General features: G+C 41.5%; 1 protein-coding gene across 1 annotated transcript in view; it reads left to right on the top strand.

Annotated features, from left to right (window-relative positions):
* Positions 1–24,145, top strand: part of scfd2 (sec1 family domain containing 2) — a 104,965-nt gene that overhangs the window by 9,916 nt on the left and 70,904 nt on the right. The window contains exons 3-4 of the mRNA XM_080877558.1: positions 2,747–2,871; positions 10,935–11,110. Of these exons, the coding sequence (XP_080733684.1) occupies positions 2,747–2,871; positions 10,935–11,110 (301 nt within the window). The remainder of the gene's footprint in view (positions 1–2,746; positions 2,872–10,934; positions 11,111–24,145) is intronic.

The raw sequence follows: 24,145 nt of genomic DNA, 5'->3' as shown, positions 1-24,145 counted from the left end.
GTCAAGTTGATGACTTCCATGCAAACTGTGGGTGACTGTGGGGAAACTGCTAGCAATCACAACAATTCCAGAAAGGATTTTGGTGCAGAAATGTATAATGCATTGTGGTCAATTTCAGACTAGTAATTGCAGCAACCTCCAGAAAACAACCAGTTCCGGAATACACACTTTTCACAGTATGCTTGGTAGTTGCCAGATGGACACTAACGGGTCTAAGCCTGTGTGAAGGAGACCTAACTTGCACTCTGTTAATGGCTACTGAGGGGTCCAGTTCAGTAGAATTCTGTGATTATAAAATCTCATTGCTCACTTAGCTAAAATCTCAGTAGAAACGTACCTAATGAGTTTATTGTGTCAGTCGTTAGTTTTAAGTCACTACATACTCACTACATGTAATCCTGTAACTGTTACCAGTGAAGGTAAGTGAGGAAATAAGGGTGCTTTGGTTTTGATGTGGGGGGAGTTTCCAGGTGGCGAATGAAATGACCATCTAATACTTTTCCTTCAGGCTTTATCAGTCACATGTATCAGTAGTATGACTCCTTTCTGAATCATAAACACTGAATTTTGTGGCAAACATGCACATACATGTTTGGCAAAATAATGAACTGGGGGGGGCTCATGAAATCCTGAGTCACCATGGTTTAAACTATCCTATTATGCTGCATCATACTTCCAGGAATGTTCCAACCACACGCACACCCACCCCACTTTCTTTAATGGGTTCGATGTGGTAGGAGGAACATTAACAGACATTTACATGGCCATTCTTTAAAATAGTACACAGATTTTTCTTCAAGCAAGTATTTGATGTTTAGCTATTTTTAAATGTTACAAAACTCATTACTAATGGAATTTACTTTGGGTACAAACACCCATACACTTTAAACCCCCACTCAACATATCCAAGCAAGCTAGACAGGGCGTTCAACGTGATGTACACAAGTCAGGTGCAAGAGTGCCCCCTTCAGTCTCTGTGTGAGCAGCCTTTCAACTAAGAGAGCCTTCACTCTGCACTTCGCACTCAGAAAAAAAAAAAAAAAAACCAGATGACCAAACACGCGAACCCCAGTTTCCCAGCACCCCACCTCCTACCCCTTTCCATAGTAGACTAGTTACTCAATAAGGTTTCTGGCTGATTCTGTCTCACACCCTGCCAATATAAACTTCATCCCCGGGGGGATTATTCTAGCTCAAACCCCCACCTTCGTCTGACCAAATGGCCTGAGGAAAGCATCAGGGGAGTGGGACGTCTGTGGTTTTTGGGGGGTTGGGTGGGCAATAAGCCAAATGAGAACCATATTTCATTTGTACTCTGCCGAGGCCCTCCAACTTACAAGAACACATGCAGATGTGCAAGGTTGCGCACAGACATATACATGCACACACCCTCAAACAAATTTGTGGTTACTTACATATGGCCCGGTCAAGTCACAATATTGGTATTTCAGCCATGACAAGCATGTGGGACGTGATTTGATTAGTCTTAGCAGTTTTAATGCATCATCGAGTTTTCAGGGAATGGGCCCCTGCCATGACTCTTCATTAACCAGAAAAATCTGCAAAGTATTCAGAAAATCAGGTAATTATTATGATTCTATCTGATTCATCTTTCCTTATTTTCCCCAGGTTTTTACTGTATCAGTCTTTCTGTATTTCACACTTGTTGTCGGCTGAGTCGTACTTGCTGGTCTTTGTGTCTAGTTCTAGTGTGAAGATGGCGGCTGTCCCCTTGTGAGCCCCTCTTCTCCCCATCTAGCCCCTGCCCAAGGTCTGGAACAGATTACATCTGATATTAAACACATGGCAGCAGTTAGAAAGGAGAAAAGGCGAGCGAAGAAAAAAAAGTTCTTAAAAAAGACGAAAGAAAAGAAAAACAGAGTGGATTTGTCAACTAGGTCCCTCCTACCTTCTCTCTGTCCTCTGTTCATTTTCTCAGTGTAGTCTCTTTCTCTACTTTGTTTCTGGGCACTCCTGAGTATGTGGAAGATCATGACCGCTTGTCTGAATAGCTATCAAAAGCACAGACAATGATGTAAGCTTTTTATGTCCTTTTATTCAACCAGCAAAGTTTAAGTTTTCTTATCATGAGGGGGGAAAAAAGAAAAGAAACTAGACCAACTTGTACAGAGACATAAAATATGGTCTGAAATTCTTATATAGAGGCTGTTTTGTAAGAAAAATGTCACTTTCTATTCATTTAATGATGATGAGGCTCCTCAGTGACACTCTTAGATTATTTTGGGGAAAGATTTGAATGCGTTTCTGCTTGCAAGCAGATGGTAATGGTCTTAAACGCATGCCTTGCCGCCAGTCTCCCATTAGAGTGTGTTTCGTAATAGCGTATAAAAAAAAAAAAAAACCCACTAGGGCCTGAGATGGCACAAAGACGAGTCTCAGTCTCCAGACTTACTTTTGTAAGGACGGTGGTTATCAGTCCAGAGGAATGTTGGCACACAGATCTTTAAGGTGGATGCAAAACATTCCTAATGTTCCCTCTGTTGATTTCAGTTTTTTCCTGTGAGGGCTCCCATCGGGGAGTCACCAGTCCCCAACCAGTAGGCTCTCTATCACTGAGGCTTGAGCTCAATCATGCTCATCTTGTTCTGTGTACTCTGAACAAACAAGCAAGAAAAGTAACCATTGCTCAGCTTGTTAGTGCTAAAAAACACAGTTCACTTTCTATTGCAGTGTTATGTTTTCCTCATGACTAAACTTAACCTGTTTTGATTGCTCTACCTATCAGGTCATCTGCAAGGTCTCTGTGGGACGCCATGCTGACCAGTAAACACAAAGAGGGGGTGATAGAGGTCCGCCGGCAACTAGTGGAAGCAGCCAGTAAAGAGAATCTGCCAATCAAGATGAGCATGGGTAAGAACCACTATGCCGTGGAAGGAGCAGAGCCCATATCATGTTTCACATTAATTAAAGACTAACTTATACAAAACACAGAACAGTCATATCATATAAAGTATGTAGAATTTTTCTTGCTTAAAGAGAATCATGTGCTACTTCTGTCATGTTTTTCAGCACTCTCAAAAACATTACAAAAGCACCTCCTATTGAAATCAAGCTTCTTTGCCTTGCTGTGTATTTGCCCATGTGGCCACAGAAGGAAATGTGAACCACATGTTGGCTCTGTGACACACACTTACACACACATGCTGCTTGCACACATGCTGCTTTCGAAAACTTTTGTTGTTTGTTAATGAAGCAAAGGGACTGAATCGAGGGATAAAAATATGCGTAGGCACACAAATAAAGTCATTACGTGCACGAGTGTAGCGTGTCCTTGTGCACGTTCACCTTTATGCTACCCTCTGACTTAAAGAGGTAATGGATGTACTACACTCCCACAAACACACACACGCACACACTCCCGTTCATGGCTAATATGCAGGTTAGCATCTGGCAAAAAAGGGGGTGTAAAAGGGAGGGGCACTGTGGTCCCTTAGCTCCTATAATCTATGAGGTAAAGAAGGTCTTGTCTCTCGTAACAGGCAGGTTGTAATATGCTGGAGGTCGCACACATATGCTCACACCCAAGGCACTCTGTCTGGCGTCCAAATCTACACATGGCTGTTTCCTTTCACACACGGCAGTCCCTTTAATTCCAGATGTGTGCAGGCTTTTAGATTTTATTGAGAGAAATACGCAACATCAAGTGACGCTAAAAGAAAAATGTATAAAGAAGGTATAGCACTGAAGCTTCTCCCGCTGGTTCACTGACAGCCTGTTGACTTAATGTTTTTGCTGAGAGAGAGAAAACGAGAGAAGCAGTGAGAGAAGGGGGTACTGTAATATCCTTAACACTGAACCTTTATACCCCGCTGGCAGAGGACCAGAATTCACAAAACCCCCTGAGCTCCCATAGCACCCCCCACAGTTCCCATCCTGCCCACCAGCAGAGTTTTCAATCCATCATGCTCTGCTCCTGAGACCAAGCTAAACCGAGTAACACAAAACACTTAGCATTAATACCTATCTGCTCTCTCAGTGCCCACTCGCTCGCTAGGAGAGGAAAATTTTCCCCCTGCACCCAAGAGTGTTCTCACTCTGGTGGGGTTATGCAGATCAGAGGAGAAAAGAGGATATCGCTGTATTCCAGGCCCTAAATTTTCACATACAGACTGACCCAACTTGGCTTCTTTTCATCTCAGCAGGATAAGATCATCCTGTGAGAAACAGAAAATAATCAATTTCTCAGCGCCTGATATAACCCGTCAGGTTTCTCACAGCACAATAGAATGATGAAATTCCCTAGCTCTGTGTAGGGATATGTACAGTATGTGGTTTTGCAGAGTCCAGTGTTTATCTTTGGTGTTTTTGCTCTTTGCAGGGAATTAGCTGGACAGCTTCGGTTTCATCTTCCATAAACGTGCGTTCATCTCATCCATCTGCTTGTGTTTGTATATATGCGTGGATATGCGTGCGTCACAAGTTTATACCCTCTGTGTATGTGCTGCGTGCATGGACACCGTGCGGTAAATGGGATGTGTTGACAGGACCTTTCTTCCTGTGGCACAGTCCGGCCTTTTAACGACAGAGGAGCGTGAGTCAAGCGGACAGTTGATTTGGGGAAAAATACATTTTTGTAACAGCAAAGATGTGTTTATGTTTAGCAGTGTAATTTCTCCCTTTTGAAAACTAAATTTATATACTCACATGTATACATGTGAGTAAGAGGAAAAATGTTATATTTTATCTAGTAATTAAGGCGGGCCTATTCATTTCTTGTTTTGTTTTTGTTGAATTGGATTCTCTGTCACCATAAAGGAGCAATTTTTTTTTTTTTTTTTTGTCTGTTTAACAAATGTTCGTCGGATTTATTTAACACTTGGCAGGTGAATTGCCAAGTGTTAAATCAAATTTGGGATTCTCTCCAGTGTCTATTTTTCTGCTTTTCTGCATTTATACCAGGGTTCCCATACCAATGTAGATGCTTATGATTGATTTGATCGATTTGTCCCAACAGTGTCACCAGCTCACGTAGCATAATTCATAAATTTACCTTAAGAAGTGAATTTTAAATGAGTTAAACACACAGAACAAGGAACCTTTTAAATTGCACGTTACCTTTTAAAGCAAATGAAATGAAGACCTGATCGTAGCTTCTTTTTTTTTTTTTAGTCGTATTTGCTTCTGTTTCTATGAAAAATTGTTGAATTTTATATTGAATGTATTTGTGAAATTTTGTGAAGAGGTGGACCATGGCAGATACAAGCCAAAATATAGATAGAAATCTCTTTCTTCAAAATTACAAGATTGCACATTGACCTTTGTGAATGACTCGTCCTAGGAAATGTCGCTCTAATTTCTGTATATCATCTCTTTTCTGCTCTTGCAGGTCTGCATTATGTTACTACCAGTCACATCCACACAAACTGTTTAACTTGTGTCCCTTAGCCAGAGCCTGCTGTGTTGTCTTGCAGCTTCATGATAGCCAGGGCCAGTCTACCTGGAGCATTTAAAAGCTGGCTTATTAGCTCTTGCATCCCTTTTCTCCATTTATCCAGCACCATGTTATTTGTATGGTTGGTTTTGGGTTTGTCATTTTAGGTTTTTTAAAATGCACAACACTATGCATACTTATTAACATTCAGTCATCCAACTACTGACACACTGATTAGAACCCCTCATTGAGTACTATACTTTTCTACTTAATTACCGTATTTCCCGGACTACAAAGCGCACCTGAATATTAGCCGCACAAGCTAAAATCAGGGGAAAATCCTGTTTTGTACATACATTAGCCGCACCTGACCAAAAGCCGCAGGTGTTTCAATATTGACTTATCATATGTAAGAGAATATGCACAAAGCGAATTGTCAGGAAAGAGATGGCTGTTTGGAGACACACCCCTTTTATTAATATTTTGAAAATCAAGTTATGGGTACATATTTGCACATGTGCTGTGCTTCATAAATGAGTAACAAATGTAGTACATAACAGTAACCTACAGCACACCAGAAAAATAGATTCAGACTACCTTTTAGGCTCAGGTGCAGTGACACGGCTTTAACAAGAAGAAAAGTCAGTCATTCACCACCATCTTCCTGCGCACTAAAACCACCAAAGTCCTCTTCTCCAGTGTCGGAAACGAACAGGCTCAGGATGGCTTCGTCATCCACTCTCAGCTTCTTTCCTTCGTTGTCACTTTCAAAACCAAAGATAATCCTCATTGTCAGTGTCAGAGTCGAACACCCTCTGAAGGGCCGTGGCGGTGTCCTCCTCTCCATCATGCAGCAGTCCAGCCCTTCGAAATCCGTTGGTGATCGTGGATGTTTGCACACTTTTCCACGCTGTCAGAATCCACCGGTAGAGTTGAGCACAACTTGCTTTTCGCAAGTTTATCGCCGCTCGTCATCCACGACTCCCGCTGAACGCATAGCGCTACTTTGAAGTTTGTTTTTCGCGCTACTTGTACGGCACTATGTTGCCTGGCGGATGGACATGTGACCAACATACCACTCTTGAACCCCGATCCTTCCGCCAGGCAACGTAGTGCCGTACAACAGCGGAACAAACAAAACAAATCGTCTTACGATATCACAAAAATCATGGACAATCCATAGAAAAGCCGCACCTGACTAAAAGCCGCAGGGTTCAAAGCTTGTGCAAAAAGTAGCGGCTTATAGCCCGACAATTACGGTAAGTTAATAAATTGGTAGATTTTGTTTCAAGTGATTTCTTCCCATTATTTGTCATGGCCCTTGAGCCATATTGTGACACTCAGATCTTTTAAAATTTCAAAGCATCCTAGTTTACGTTTAAGGAATGAGAATCATTTCATTTGTAAACATAGATTTGTCCTATTAGTCGTGTTAACCACAGAAACGATACAATCAAAATTTCCAGTGATGCACTTCAAACATCACTCTTGAATTTGAATGAAGTCTCCCACCCCAACAGATTCAGTTTGAAATTTACTTTAAGTTTGAACTAAAGAAAAGCCAGAGATAAAAGCTTTTTTTGGAGAGACACTGAAGACACTAAGTGCTGCGACTGTGTAGCTGCCCACTTGTAGCCTCTGCTCTAATGTACAGTAAAGTCTTAAAAGGGTCCCTAACATACATCCTCAGATAAAGGCTCCAACATGTTCCTCCTCTTGGAGTGCATAAATAAAAATCTCTGAGCCTTCCTGTGTCCTCATCCACACAGAATTACTTATGAGGCTGTCCAGCTGCTGAGGCAGGCTACCACTCAGCTTCACTCCGACATCAGACATCACTTACCCTCTGAGTAACCCTGTGCACCTAGAACTCAAGTCATCTTCCAGTAACCGGACTAAATCATTGTTGGCCCTTGCCCCTTCTTACATTGTTGAAGACTTTGATCATAGCCAAGTCTCAATCGCCACTTCTGCACATCAGGCTAAAATGCGCAGAAGATCCAGATGTTTATAGCAAGAGATTAAAAATGTGATTTGCTTTATGGCTGACTTTGCAATAAATGCACCCAGAAGATTCTTGCAATGTCCAAAAGGTTCAGGTTTCCCTACCATCTTGTGTGGAAAAGCTACAGAAACTGCAGTACTGCTGATTCATATGTATGTAGGGTTCTTCTTAACAAAACTGACATTCTGAAGTACTGATGTTATTTATATTTATTTTGAATCGCTTCTTATTCCATGCACACCCAATGCACTGAAGACTGAATGGAAATATTTCTATACTTGGCGCTTGTCACCACCAGAAAGGAATGCACGGTTCTTGAAATGCATTCAAATTTACAGATGCAAACATTTCGTTTTAAAACAGTTCTTCTGTTTTGCTGCAGCTATGGTAGTTAAAATGAGAGCTCAGCTGACAGATCAGATGACAATGAGAAAACGTAAAACAGATTCATTTTGCATCTGGCAACAGGATGCCTGAAGAATCATAGCACTGTTTTGAAGGAAGTTTAGAGACACAGATAAGAGCTAAGGCTGAACCAGGACTGTTTGATTGTGTAATGGAGTGGAGGCTTTTGTGAGGCTTTCTTGGCTAAAGTACTTTCTCCGTGTTTCTTTCCGATGTTTTACGTTTTCTCATTCTCATCTGGTCTGCTGTAGCTGTAAATTCCGATTACCTTTAGCCTACAGGATACCATTCTGGGTGAAATTATTCCCTGGTTCTGTGCTGAATTATGGTTGGCACATGAAGCTTTGTGAACTTTAGTTACACTGCCAGGATTTTTATGGCTGGATATGCTCACAAAAGAGCTTTTCAGTATTCTGTCTGGACTGGAGCTTATTCTTTAAAAATACTTTAAATTCAACAAGAAACTTGATTCGCCTTCGGAGGCGCTTGCTCTGTTTTGTCTTTAAATGCCACCCAGTGCACTCAGTCCTTCAGTTCATTTCAGAAGGTGTTTCCCAACACATACATATGGAAATATATGTTCCTGTCGTGTTTACTGATTAGCTGTTGTGAATATAACTTTGGTAGCAGCTTTGTGTGGCTCTCCCAAGTATCCCTCCTGAAAATAGTACAAAGCTACACATTTTGTCGTCCAGTTTAACATGTGCCTTTTTGCATTTCTAGTTCTAATGTCTTTTTAGATTTCTGTTTCGTTTGTATCCTGCCTGTCTGTTTCTCTTCTGGTCATATGTTTTGCCTCACTAAAGAAAACACTGGCCATGTAGTCCAACAGGAAATACTCCCACATCTGGTGCTGGTTCAGAACATCAACATAAAGAAGTAGGCTTTATGGCAAGTTAATGTGTGCCCTTTGTCTATCCCAGCCCCTGACACAACCTCTCATACCTCTAAGCCGCGCTTCATACCACCCCTGGACTTTACACCCTTTGCACTGCTTTTCCTGTCTCTTTAAATGGGAGAAGTTAGGGGAGATTCAGAGGTTCCTAAACAGTAAAAGGAGTCTGGACTCTTTCTGCTACCTCTATAAATAATCAGTGAAAACTTCTGATTTACAGTTATTAGTCATACTCAACACGGGTTCAGTGCCTCTTGTCAGTGTTGCTGCACCTCAGCTATATGTAGACATGCTTAAGCACCTACACACATGCTTACATAGTGCAACATTTATGAGTCACTGGCTAACAACAATCACAGAAACTCTACGCAGGAACAAGCACATATAGAGAATATTCCTTTGTGACTGTCACACGGCAACACTCACGCAAGCCGTGCAGTTTGCTTTCTCTCACCCTGTGGAGTTTTTGCCTGTTAAGATAAAGTTATGCTCTACTTTAGTCTCAGTCATTCCCCTCTGCCCCAAGATAAGTGTATGATTTTTTTTTTTGATTTTTTTTTTTTAATGCTGTTATGCTTGGTAAAAGGTTATTGTTGTTTCTGCTTTTGGCTCTTCCCTTCTATGCGTGTGCAGTGTTCCCTCGTTAATCGTGTGGGAGTTACGTTCTAAAAATAACCCGCAATAGGCGAAATCTGCAAATTATTATTTTTTACAATTGTTATAGATATTTTAAGGCTGTAAAACCTCTCACTACACACTTTATACACTTTTCTCAGACAGGCATGAACATTTTCACACTTTTCTCTCTTGTTTAAACACTCTCAAAGTTCAAACCTTCGTAGAAAAATAACTCCAGTATTATAGAATGAAACCAACTTCAGAGTCACAGTGCTAGCAATCGAAGATTTATGTAAATTTGACAAGGCCAGCGCATTCTGTACTGGACAGGAGACATGGCACAGAAGAGATTGATTGACAATGGTCTACAGCCGATCAGGACACAGAACACAATGAAAACACACACACACAAAAGCACGCAAAACAAAATTGCACTAAAAAAAATCAGTGAAACGGCGAGGCCGCGAAAGGTGAACCGTGTTATAGCGAGGGACCACTGTATAGTCTAATCATTTTCCCTTAATATAATTCTTAAAATGCTGTATGTATAGAATATGTTTGTACACTGTAAACCCAAAAAAGTTAGCAGAACTTAAGGCAGTTGGTTACCTTAATTTGTTTAAGTTTTTAGAAGTTGATGAATTTCAAAATTGAAGCTTATCAGTACTCCAGTATTTCAGTTACATTTGGTATGTATCTTTTGACTAAAATAAAAGTAAAACGTTTAGTAATTAAATTTTTAAAAAAAGTAACTAGAACTTAAAGTTTTCATTCATGTTTTCATGGGAATTAGTTGACATAACTTCAGTTCGACTCAGTATTTAATGATTTGGATGATTTTATGACAAATTGTGTCTCCAATTCATGGTCGTCATCGTCATCATCATCAATCATCATCAGAAAGGTTTATAGTAGTTGTGACCCAGAAGAAAGTGGGCTAATGCTAGAATTCAAAGTCTCAGTTTGAGGTTCATGATAAAGACAAGGAGATTTTATAAATGGTGGAATGTTGGGGGGTTTTTACGCCCTAAAAACCGATAACCACGGGGCTCCAAAGTTTTGTTGCTTAGAGTGTGGGATTCCTTTCATTCCTTTTTATTGTAAAATACAATCCAGCTTTGACGCATCTTTTACTGAGTAGAGGGTCCACTCTGCCATAAAGTTTAGTGCTTCAAAGGTAGTTGCCCTTTCGAAAGTTTCTCCCATCTTCACCCCAAATCTTTGTAGCTCAGTGTGAGTAACCACCAGGTTTAGGTCTCCTTCCTTCCACCTAAAACATCAGGAAGGAGGGAATTCGATCAAAGTTGATAACTTCATGTTCTGAGGCTCCTGAGCCAAATACAGCAAGCGCTCTGAATACTTATGTCAATGTAATATTTCAGATTTTTCTTTTTAATGAATTGGCAAACCTTTCAACAATTCTGTTTTCACTTTGTCGTTATGTTTGGATGAAATTAATTTTGAACAATTTCATCCTAAGGCTGTAAAACGTGTGGGAAAAGTCAAGGCGTCTGTAAACCTTCCTTATACAACGATCTTTGCCAGATTTTGATTGATTATTTTCTTACGGCTCCAAATTGCTCGCTAGATGATAACTGTATCATCTTCCCTCCTTTCAGGCCGTGTGACCCCCGAACAGCTGTGCTCCTACATCCAGCTGTTCCGGAGCAGTAGAGGGGCGCTAGAGAGTCACTGTGGGGTGCTTCAGCTGGGCCTGGCCACGGCCCAGACTCTCCGACACCCAAGCCTGCCTCGCTGGGATTCCTGTCTGGCCTTCGAGAGGCTGCTGCTGCAGGTGCGCGCTCATCTTACACGGCCTTATTATCCATATGTGCTAGAGCCGATGAAAACTTGATGTTTTCCTTTTTAAATGAGATGTGAACATCTTAAAAATGCGATACCACCTATGACAGATTGACACATTTTTGAGCTCTTCAACTGCAACACAGTAGCCTATTTCAGATGAAAGTAGTTTTCTTTTAGAGTGTGAGAAGTGTGACTGAAATAACTTCAACAACACATATCGATGTTAGATAATAACTTGAAATAAAGCGACACTGATAGTTTTAACTAAACTGGAAAACTGCATATTCGCTAGCATTTTTAATTAACATCGCTCCTGTTAGTAAATATGTTATTACCAGTGCACAGGAGGTAGGTGTGTGTTTGTGGTTAGCAAGATGGTGGCAAGAATGTTGTGTTAAACTGACAGCAACAGGAAAAAACAGATTCCTCTCTGTCATAAACAAGGTCAGTTTTGCTTGTAGGGAAAACATTCCGTTCAAGTAAACACGGAGAAAACACTAGATTGCCATGATTTCGTGTAGAGCCTTTGAATCTACAGGAGGTCTTTTATGGTGGAGGCACATGTACATGTGTCTTTGAGTTTTTAAAGGTCGCAGGATAAGTCGGGGGAAGGAGGCGGAGTATAACGAATAAATCAAAAATGAGAGCACAGTCAGTCATCACTCATTCACCTCCACAGCAGTGATTAGTACATGTTCTGTACTTTCTAACACACAATCTTAATGGCGCCAAGCTATGAGCTCACTAATACAAAGCCATTTCCTGCTTCTCTTACCTTGGTATTTTCATTGAGTCGCTCTATACTCCTGAAGCTGTAAAGCAAGCAGTAAGACAGCCGAGTATTTAGGAACTTATTAAACTAAAGCACGGAAAAACAAAACAAGCTCTTAGCCATGCCCCATGCCAAATTAGAATTTGAAAACAACCTCATAAACCTTCATCCTCAGCTGGGGCCATCCCTGTTTTACTTAATAAAGGAAGAAGACTTTAGGGCTTACTGTTCCATTATCCATTTACTTCATGAACCCACTTTGATCCACTGCCCCATGGTTGTCTGCTATACCTGGATAATTTCTCACCACACTTTTTTTTAGTTTTAGTTGTATCTTATGAGAACTAACTTCATTAAAGTGACTGTGTCTCATTAAGCTGATGGTGACTATGTTAATAACAGTGTAGGATACGTGGCACTTGCCCCAAGTTCAAAATTGCATTCTTCAAGAATCAAATCTCACAAGCAGGCCTTGAGCGCGATTTGAGGGTTGTTTGCAATCAAAACTGGCTTGAGTTTTATTGAGGAATTAAGGGAAATGAGTTGTGTGTCCTCTGTGCCCCCTCTGTTTATTTAATCTTCGTATGAGTCCGTTTTTTCCCCCTCTGCTCAACATGGTCAGAGAGAAGTTAATTACTCTATAAAATGGCGGGATGAAATGCCTTTCAGCTCTGCCTGGCAGTCTGGATGTGTTTGCTCTGCCTGAGTGTGTGAGGGCTGCTGTGGGTATGACCGACCAGAGCTGGACGCTCCATTGCTGGTGGACAGTGTGACTTCATTCAGGCCAACACCTCTGTGGTTCACTGGGGCTTTGGATGGGCAGTGACCGAACTGAGGCAAAGGACCAATGAGTTCAAGGCCTAGCCTAGTTCATGCCTTTCCCAAAAGTTGGCTACAAACACAGAAGCACACAAAAGAGATTCTAATATCTCAAATATATCAATTTCTGGTGAAATAAAGGTTCAAAAACACACGTCGTGTAAGATGCTGCGTAATATCCACTATGTGACCTGAGCTGCTGTAGAGTACTTGTGAGGGTCTTGCTGCTTGGAGGTTAATCAGAAAAGGGTACAGATGTGGTTTTGGAGGTCAGCATGTTAGTGGGACTGTGAAATAAATGTGGTTAGTGTGATACTTAGTATTTATACTGCCACCAGATTTATTACCTCCTTAATAGAGTTGTTACGTATGTGTGAGCTAGATATCATCTTGGCTGGCAGTGCCACCCTGCCTGCTCTTATACCTCCCTCACTGTTCTTGGCCCTGGCTGTCTGACATAAGACTGGGGTTTCATCTGAATGGTTCAGATTGAACAGGCTTGGAGGCTCTCCAGTCCACAGAATGTGTAGTACTAGGCAAGCTAGAAGGGGTGGGGCAGCTAAGGCAAAACTCAACAGACTCACTCTTTCACCACTTCCAGGAACACTCACTGCTTTACCTTCCCATCACCATCCCAGCCAGGACCTCAGCCTTCCCAAACTAAACATGCACACTTCTACTGTACATCCCTCCCACGGAGAGTAGACTTTGCAAGTTCATTTTTTTAAAAGACCGATTTTTATTAAGGTACGTAGTGTCTCTATATAGCGTGCTGTCCAGTCTACTGTTGATTAGTCTGTCACATCACTGAACTTGGAAGTGATGACAGCAGTGCAATAGAGAGGAGCTAACCTCTTTCACCCCGGCCTGTTGCTTTACTCTGCTGGGATTACCAGGGCATGCCTCTGCAAACATTCAAACTCAGAGTTATTGCTGGTCACAGCGCTGCTCAGACAGAAAGCTGCACTCGGCTGTATGTCCCCATCTCCCAAGGGTAACTCAAACTGGTTGCCTGGTTCTTATCGCTGTCTCTGCTTTAGCTGCATGTTTGTGTTGTAGTCTGAAATGGTGTTTATATGACTAAAACTGAGCTATGAATCCAAAACCAGTACCCTTAACATCACTTTATGGCAGATAGATAACATTGTAAAACCTCTTCTATGTACAGGATATGAAAAAAAAAAAATAACCCCCATTATTTCATTAGTTCAGATAAGATTGAAAATGTAAGTATCTGTTGGTTTTTGTTGGCAGGATCTGAGCAACTACAAATATGAACTGAATTGGTCCGACTTAATACTAGATATCCCTCACAAGTTGCACCATTCCCACCATACTGACTTCAGTCTCAGGTGTGAGTGTCAGTGTATGTGCCTCAGTGGGATGTCAGCCTTCATTTTCTTTATCAAAATCATTTGGAAAAAAATCCATCCATCCATTCGCTTCCACTTGTCCTTTTTCAGGGTCGTGGGGGGCGCTGGAGCCTATCCCAGCTGTCATAAGGTCGCCAGTCTGTCACAGGGCTAACACATAGACAGGAGACAACCAGTCGCACTCACATTCACTCCCACATTCACACCTATGGGCAATTTAGTGTTTCCAATTAACCTAACCCCACTAACTGCATGTCTTTGGACTGTGGGAGGAAGCCGGAGTACCTGGGGAGAACCCACGCAAACACGGGGAGAACATGCAAACTCCACACAGAAAGACCCTGGCCTGATGGTGGAATTGAACTCAGGACCTTCTAGCTGTGAGGCAACAGTGCTAACCACCAGGATGAAGTGTAATTATTTTCTGTCATCAAGATTAAACAGAGAGTTTGACCTGCAAATTTCAGGAAAAATTACATAAAAGGCTACTTTTTGATTGCAGCTGCTCCCTAGTTGGGTCTTTTGAGCTGACAGAGTGTTGAATCAGTCTTATCCTAAAATCTGTTTAAATGGGGCTTTTGTGCAATATTTCCACAGAAACAATTTAGTTAAAAATGCCCAACCTGTGAGACCCTCTTTCGTAATCGTCCACAAATTATTCTGCAAGCACACTGAAAACCTACAGTTCACCATGAGGCATGGTTAATTCATCAAGATAAGTCCAGAATAGTTTTTTTTTTTAAATTATTATTTGTTTATGCATTTGGTGACGTCTGTGTTATAAATTATTATATAGCCAGGGTGGAGCCTGGTGACCCTAACACTCCATTAATAACCCCCAGGACAGTGTCAGTGGGCTCTGCCCTAAAGACTCGTGACCCTCAACCTTTATCCCTTGACACTCTTGGATGTACAATGATCTGCAGAGAATCAAACCTGCAGGTCTGCAGTATGTTAGTAGTTTGACAATAAAAACCCATGTCATCTCCTTTTATATAAAGCTGTAAGAAAGTGCACCCACAATACGTATGCTCATGCAGTTATATATGCAACATCTGGATTGCATCATTTCTTATGGTGACAGAGGGGAAAAATGTTGATATTGGTCCCAAGTAACTTTCATCTTATCTGAGCTGCATGCCAGAGACAGGCAGGAGGCTTTAAGCCTGTAATTGGCCTTTCCCCAGGGTATGGAGACTATCCCCACATCCCAGACATTCCCCCTTATGTTCTGTCACCACTGTGTCCCTGCTGTTTTCTCTGTTTTCCTCCAGATTGTAACAAAGGGGTGTGAATGACTTCGGGGTGCTGCCCTGAGATGTCCACCATTGACCTCCTCTAGTTCCCTACTGTTTAACAGCCTCACATCTGTACTGACCTGGACTGACCGTCTCCCCATCCATCCACTTTCTGTACCACATTCTCCCTCATCCAGCCCGTGTATTATCCTCTCTGTGAGTTTGTTAGCCCTGGAGCAATGCAGATTTGCTCACAGAAGAAACCACAGGAGGTTCAGGATCAACTCCTGTCTGTTTCTCTACAAAGTGGACTCTTTGTCTCTCAGCTCCTGTTTCCTTACCCATTTTTTTCTATAACTTCATCAGGCTTCCTTTTAAATATGTCTTGAGCAGGATTACTGTTTCTCTGTGATGCGTTCCACAAACATATGGCTCACTACAGCATAAGCTCACATGGCCCATGTGAACTCCTGTACTCCACTAAAGTCCACGCCTCTGTATTTTCAAGCATAACAAGCTTTATAAAAATGTAGAGTGGGAAAGAAATTAGTTTATCGGAAGATCAAGTTATTTACCTATCTCTTCCTTCCTGTGTTTAGTTGGAAAGGATTATAGTAAGGGGGAAGAGCAATGATGATCACTCCCAGGAAGACCCAGGAATAGCCCCCATGTCAAGCCAACAAACCCCCCCCCCCTCCCCCCCCTCCCCCCCCCCCCCCTTCCCAGCACCAGTATCCTGAGACGGCTGTGTTTACATTGTTCTGCACAGCTCAGCCTTAATGTACTATCTGTTTAATAGGCAGAGAGAGGTCTGTTTATAGAGGGGGGGGGGCTTTTTAGCAGAGGTGATGGGTTGGTAGGCCAGAGGGCAAAATCAACTCATCTCACTTCCTGTTATCATTACCTCTCTTCTTTCAGACAGATAGGTGCTTGACTCACCCGGCTTTCTGCATTACTTATCCTTAATCGCCTCGCCATCCTGCTGGCTATAATTGTGTTCAGTTTGTGCCTCCCCTGGAAAATCAAGTAACACAGGAAGGCTCAATCAAGTTGCTTCATATTAGACCTTGCTGCATTCACTTCACAGCTCAATAGTCATTTGCATGTGCTGCGTTTTAAGTGCTCTACGTCTTTCTACTAAATCTATATCTCAGCCCACTGAACTGAAATTTTATTGCTTTGATGTTAATAGCTGTAGAATTACAACGCTGCAGCGCTCTAAAATTTAAAGGTGGGGAATAAGATGGTCTCATAAGGTTTTGATATACTGAACATTTTCTCTTCTACTTAAAGCGCCCCTCGCTCTGTATCGAGGCAGAGTTGCACTGTCACATATGTACATCTGCGGATATCTTTTGTTCTGGTTTCTATTGTTTACTGCGCCTGTTAAACTGCAGACTCAAAGCCCTTCATGTCAGGAGGATTTTTCATGTGGCCTTGAGTTTTTTCCCCCACGAGTGTGTGTGTTTTGAGGTTTCTGCAGAATGTTTTTCACAGCGTTGGCCAAAGGAAACTCGTTTTTCTCACCCTTGCTCAGACCAAACTTTCATCGCGCTGAAATCGTTGATCTTTCTTGAAGATCATTTACACTGCTCTCTCCACTTAGGCACACTTTTGATATTCCCGAAATTTGTTGTGCTGAGGTGCACTGTCATCTTGCAGTGTTTAGGTGAGGTGGTCTAGGGAACATGATCAGAAGGTAAGGGGGGGGGCTCATAAAGCTTCCACTAACACTCTCCATCCGTGGTGAATCAGGTTAGTGTGGTCTGCTGACTTGGCCTTCTGGCGTCAGACTTCATTTGAGCATGCTCCAAAAAGACACCACAGACTGGGAAAAATCCCACAATACACAGCATTCATCCTTGGATTGTTAACAGGGAAGACCATAGAAAAAGCTGACCATTAGGGAAGATGGCGGGGGTTTGCAAGAGGCCCAACAATGACCCACTGTCCCAGATGGATCCGAGCAACGAACCGCATCGTACCTTTATATTCCTGAGACTGGCACACAGACTCTGCCTTCAGTTTTACGTGTCACTGCTCATTGTTGGTGTTCCATTTTTTTCCCATGGTTTTGTGCATCTGAAACTATATCCAGATGTTCTTGTAAGCAGGTGCGTGTGTGCACAGCTATGTGTGCGTGCAACCATTCATGCGTGTGCATCCCTTAATGTGCTTATTCTGGTGAGATTGTCTCAACTTCCTGTTGTCACAAACAGGCTCTGTGTTCGCTGTAGAAAAGCTCCACCTCAGGACAGATTTACTATCAGGTCATTTGTCACTACCTGCTGAGCACAGGCCAGGGAAGGTCAGAGCCCACAGGACATACGTCTTTGTGTTAATTTCTCTTATTTGAAATAGAGACAGAAGAACATTCCAGGACCTTTGACTGTCCTCTTTGGATACTGTTTAACTAAAAGTAGATGAAAGAGTTTCATCAGATTGAAGATTTATTGTTATTGGTCAGTTAATGGGAAAAAGCATCGTCAGCAATCGGACGATAAACCTCACTGCTAGTTCTTGCATTCTCAGCTTGTCTTTAATCATGCAGGCTTGTGCATAAGTTCAGTAAAGGTGAATGCTCTGACTTGTGAGCCATTAAACAAACACAATCTTCCCACTTTGGTCGTGATAAAAATCAAGGCCCAGGACAAACATGGGTAAATTACACATTACCATCTCAATCGCACCCTCAGTATCATAAAAGGAAAAGAAAACAACATGAAACATAATCAATAAAAGCCAGAGACATTAATAAAACTCAAGGTGAATAACTGAATCTGTACCACTGCCTAAATGCCTCTACTTAAGTGTCTGGCATTCTTCTTCTGTAATGACGTGTTACAGATCACAGGTAATGGGTAAACATGCCTGCTCTGTGCTGTGTATTTTAACATTGACATTAAGACAGATTGTGATGAATTTGCAAAGAGATGTGACCAGTTGCTCCCAAAAGGCTTAATGACACAAGTTTGTGAGATTGCTTATAAATATCTTATTAGAATCAAAGACTGTATTAAGACAGTATAAAGGATGTATGATAGCAAACAATTATAGTAATTATTAGAGACATAATGGAGGATCATCCAGGATATGATCATTAGCTAACAACTCATCAATCACAAGTCATCAACCAAAGAGTGTAGATCATCCCATCACGTCGTGTTTCATGCACCAAGATGGCCACAGCATAAATACTCAACTTGAGACTTTATTATAGGATATTAGCCAGGGGTTAATGTTACCCTGGCTACATTAATTTTCAAACAAGCAAAAAGGAATGAAGGCGAATTAATGTGTTCTGTAGTTGCAAGCCATGTCAATGTCTTAATAAGCCACAAATCAGCTGTAGATACAGTAACTTAAGTCAAATAACAAATGTGATGTAGTTTTAGGATGTTTCAGGTTGTATAGTATCACACTATGATGTCATTCATTCTATTAAAGGGATTATCGATAACAAACTGTAAATAAATGCATAAAAATGAACTTGTCAGATTTGTTGCATATCCAAGTCTGTTACTGCAGTTATATTAGAGTTTAAGTTAGCTTAACAATTAAATCTGATACCTGCACACTCTGGACAGGTTGCCAATCTGACATAGAGCTAACACAGAGGGACCGACAACCTAATCCAACTAAGTGCGTGTCTTTGGACTGTGGGAGGAAGCTAGAATACCCAGAGAGAACCCGCACAAACACTGGGAGATGCAGACTCCATACAGAAAGGCCCCCGTCAGATGATGGAGTCAAATTTAGGACCTTCTTTTTATAGGGCAATGTGCTAACCAACTTATTATAGTGCTGCTGCCCTATTATATTATAATATATAATATATATTCAGCCTAAATTAACATGCATTGAAATTCATGGAGCTTAACAGTACTCAGCATTATGGTTGTCATGTTTCAGTTCACATTTCCATTATGTGGTCCTTCACTTTTTCTTAGCCAGTGTGGCCCTTGAAATGATGTTGCCCACCTTCTCGACTAGAACCTCTCTTTGTTTCAGAGTGTAATTGTGAGACACCAGTCTGCACAATTTTCTTTCCTCTGCCCCCAACACTTTGTTACCTCATGCCCGTTCTGTGGGCTACCTTGTGGCCCCAGGGAATTGCCCAGTCACCCATAGGGAACGAGACTGACCAATCACTATGGCAACTAAGCGGTGAGGGTCAAACCAGGTCAATCAGAGACAGACTGTTGCCATCCCTTCTCTGTCATTAATTACGTATACCTCCCCAGGCACTGCTCCATGTGTAATGCAAAGCTGAAAGGTTTGGATCCAAATGGTTTGAGTGGATGGTCAGGTGAAGTTCACCGATTCATTTCATACGTTTATCTGTGACAGGGTCAGACTTGTCTTTATTATGAACCAAGAGAGGGTTTCCACCTCTGACTGTGTTTGGAAACTAATGTGTCAAATAGATATGTCATGTTAGCAATAAGAGCACAAACGACCTGTGTGATGTTACAGAGACCTCTGACTCTAGAGGAAGGCTTTATTTGTTGATTTGATTAAGTCCAGCGTCATCTCAGTGTTGTGCGAGCCTGTTCTTTAGAAGTGGGCATTTAGTTTGATTTGAGCAGCCAGAGCGTACAGAACCCAGTCCTCTCCAACTTTAAATGGTTCAGTGTTTATAGGTTGTGACAACACTTGCTGTGTCTGGTTTAGAGCTCAGCTTTCAAATTGAGCTGGTATTTGCATTTGTTAGGCGCTATGGAGATGAAAAACTGCATGCTGCACAGCTTCCCTTCTGTGTGTGTGTGTGTGTGTGTGTGTGTGCGTGCGTGTGTTTAGGAAGGTTGCCTTTTGTTGTTCTTGGACTGATCTTGTATGAGCTAGAAATGAAACTCACCTGTGGAGGGAAACAATCTCTCTGCTTGCCTTGTAACATGATTGACATAGGGGTGCAAAGAATAGGGAAATACCCCCCAGGCTCTCTGCTGGAGTGGAATCTGGTGATGGTTAAATGTCCTCCTTTCCCCTCATTCCATATTATTAGTGTTTTCTTTCTTAGTTTAGATATTCTGTTTCATCCAAGTGTCCATCTTTTTCCACCTCTAACCCTTTAGTTTTCAATTTTTTAAACAATTGGACTTCATTCGTACAAATGTGTCTGACGATATCTTGGTTTTTATCTGGAGTAGAAGGGGAGTATCTGGTCCTGCAGTAAAAAAGAACTGTAGCCATGTGCTGAAACAGCCTGTAAGACACTGGAACCAGAATGGCCAACTTGAAGAAGTACACGCTGATGAAATATTTGTTAATGAATTTGTTTGAAATGCCTTAGAACATTTGCCAAAACACTGGATATGTTTAGTAGAATTATGACAAATAGAAACCACTGCCCAAATAGCTGCTAGATACAAGTGACACAAAGGTAAGTATAAGTATTTTAAATGAGCTACACATTACATAAATGCATTGAATTTGCAGAAATAACTAAAACATGTTGGCTATTGGACAACAGTGCATTTCACAATGCCTGCAGAGCGTTCTTGAAAAGTTTCCACTAACTGTCATGGTGTATACCAACCAAGGCCAAAATTAAGCTGTTCCAGCCCTCCACGCTGCATTTTATCCAATACGAGAACTCAATTTGAAAACATGTGAGCGAAAACCTCACTAATTCCTGTGTTTTCCCACTCTAGCTTTCATCTGGAGTGAACTCATACACCCCACTTTTTGTCTACTATTGTTCTCGCTGCATTTAGAGACACATGTGGGTCTGTTTGTCCCACTGCTGTTTTCATGGAAATGGGGCAAGGAATAAAAGTAACCCAAAACGAGCAGCGACGCCGAACCGCTAATTATGAGCGGGGGGAGGGATGAAGGGGCCCGAGGAGGAGGAGAGGACTGCTTATATACATTCCCCCTTCTCACAATCTCCAGCTATAAGTCTCCATCTTCTCCACCCTACTGTTTTGTTGTTTTGCTTTTGTTCTGAGTTATTTAAGATGCTGTGTCTTTCATGTGTGCAGTTGTGATCTCTCTGAGCTTTTAGCACCGTGGGTCGTAACACAGCAGAGATGTCTGCACGACGGGTGCCAGTGACAGCAACAAGTTTTATGTTCTGTGCTTGTGCGGCATAATAATTCATACCTTTTTATGATTTGATGATTTTGTGTTCTGTTTAGGTGGTCATGTTGGTGTTAAAATTGTCAAAAGCATCTGCCTTTTTAGTTGCTGATTGTGAGTATGAGGATACGATCATAGGAAAAAAATAAAGCATTTAGTCAAATGACACATTAAGCACATACTGCACATCTGGCCGTGAGGATCTGAAGTTCAGATGTCCTCGTTCACACTGCACTAACCACTTCTCCACATCCTGTCTAAAGCATAACAGTACAGAGGTTAAACTGCAGAATCCAATTTTTATTTTTGCAAGTTTGCATGACTCCAGTCTGCAGTTGGCTGTCTCTGTTTTTTCCCTTACTTTGTTGAGCAGGCAAAACTTTTGCTAGACACATTTGGTGAAATATGTCATAATGCATTCATGAAATAAAGCAATTTTTAACATGACTGAGTTTAGAAAAACACAGTCCTTAAGCCAGGCTGTGTTGCCAGTTAGATACACCTATCGAACTATAATCTTTTCCAACACAGAAACTCTGCAATAAATCTCATTTATAAAGCTTATCATATTCAGTTTGTCTTAAGACTGTGCCAGAGAGGTTCTGACTCAGCTCTTTGGTCATATTGGACGCTATTGTGAGAGACACTCCATTAAATTATAGTAAAGTTGGTTGCAGAAGTTTTTCCACTGCCATTAATGTCATTAGTGGTGGACAAAATATTATATACACCTAGCTCATAGTGCTTTATCATTTTGATAAATATCAATAAATCCCAGTGAGTTTAAAATAATTTGACATCAACTATAAAAAAAATTGCTGTGTGTGTGTGTGTGTGTGTGTGTGTGTGTGTGTGTGTGTGTGTGTGTGTGTGTGTGTGTGTGTGTGTGTGTGTGTGCCGTACTCTTTTTCAACCAGTGTTGGAGGTGGAGGTAAAATGTTTTGGTTGAGTGTGTTACTTATAGTTTTCTTGAAAACAATTACACCTGCTGTTTCCAGGTCTTTCTGTAACTCTTGGACAACTCGACTGATAATTCTTTTTACTCCTCTGTCTGAAATTTTGCAGGGAGCACCTGGTCATAGTTGATTCATGGTATGTTTATGGTGAAATGATGTTCTTTCCACTTCCACATTATGACCCCAACAATGCTCATTGGAACCTTTAGTAGTTTAGAAAGTTTCTTCTGTAACCAATGCCCTCAGTATGTTTTGCAACAATAAGTTGCAAAGGTCTTGAGAGAGCTCATTTGTTTTACCCATCATGAGATTTTTTTGTGTGACACCTTGGTAATGAGACACCTTCTTATAGTCCATCAGTTGGGACTCAACCAGCTGATATTAATTTGCACTAAGTGGCAGGATTTCTTTCTAATCACTGATGGATTTCAGCAGGCGTCATGACTTTCCATGCCTTTTTGCGCCTCCCTTGCTTCATGTGTTATTATTACACCTAATTTATGGACATCTGTGGTTTGATTTCTTTTCATGTGTGGACTGGATTGGTTGTTACCGACATCTGGTTCATGTCAGTAGCACTTACAAAATTGGTGACATGTTAAATATTTTACCCGTTGTATACTATGAATATCAGAAAAAAGTGGATATTCTGTCATACATATACTGCTATCGCAATGCTCATATGAAACAAGTACAAGTAATCTCTGTCAGTGCAAGGCTCAGGCTATAGGCAGCTCTTAGTGCTCTGTTTAAAACTGGGGGGTTTTCTACTCTTGGATCTGTATGATTTAGCTCTGGCTGTGAGCATACAGGGAGTGCAGAATTATTAGGCAAGTTGTATTTTTGAGGAATAATTTTATTATTGAACAACAACCATGTTCTCAATGAACCCAAAAAACTCATTAATATCAAAGCTGAATGTTTTTGGAAGTAGTTTTTAGTTTGTTTTTAGTTTTAGCTATTTTAGGGGGATATCTGTGTGTGCAGGTGACTATTACTGTGCAGAATTATTAGGCAACTTAACAAAAAACAAATATATACCCATTTCAATTATTTATTTTTACCAGTGAAACCAATATAACATCTCCACATTCACAAATATACATTTCTGACATTCAAAAACCAAACAAAAACAAATCAGCGACCAATATAGCCACCTTTCTTTGCAAGGGCACTCAAAAGCCTGCCATCCATGGATTCTGTCAGTGTTTTGATCTGTTCACCATCAACATTGCGTGCAGCAGCAACCACAGCCTCCCAGACACTGTTCAGAGAGGTGTGCTGTTTTCCCTCCTTGTAAATCTCACATTTGATGATGGACCACGGGTTCTCAATGGGCTCCAGATCAGGTGAACAAGGTGGCCATGTCATTAGTTTTTCTTCTTTTATACCCTTTCTTGCCAGCCACGCTGTGGAGTACTTGGACGCGTGTGATGGAGCATTGTCCTGCATGAAAATCATGTTTTTCTTGAAGGATGCAGACTTCTTCCTGTACCACTGCTTGAAGAAGGTGTCTTCCAGAAACTGGCAGTAGGACTGGGAGTTGAGCTTGACTCCATCCTCAACCCGAAAAGGCCCCACAAGCTCATCTTTGATGATACCAGCCCAAACCAGTACTCCACCTCCACCTTGCTGGCGTCTGAGTCGGACTGGAGCTCTCTGCCCTTTACCAATCCAGCCACGGGCCCATCCACCTGGCCCATCAAGACTCACTCTCATTTCATCAGTCCATAAAACCTTAGAAAAACCAGTCTTGAGATATTTCTTGGCCCAGTCTTGACGTTT

Source organism: Rhamphochromis sp. 'chilingali', assembly GCF_963969265.1.
Source record: "Rhamphochromis sp. 'chilingali' genome assembly, chromosome: 3".
NCBI classification, from domain to species: domain Eukaryota; kingdom Metazoa; phylum Chordata; class Actinopteri; order Cichliformes; family Cichlidae; genus Rhamphochromis; species Rhamphochromis sp. 'chilingali'.
This window is presented reverse-complemented; position numbering and strand designations above follow the sequence as displayed.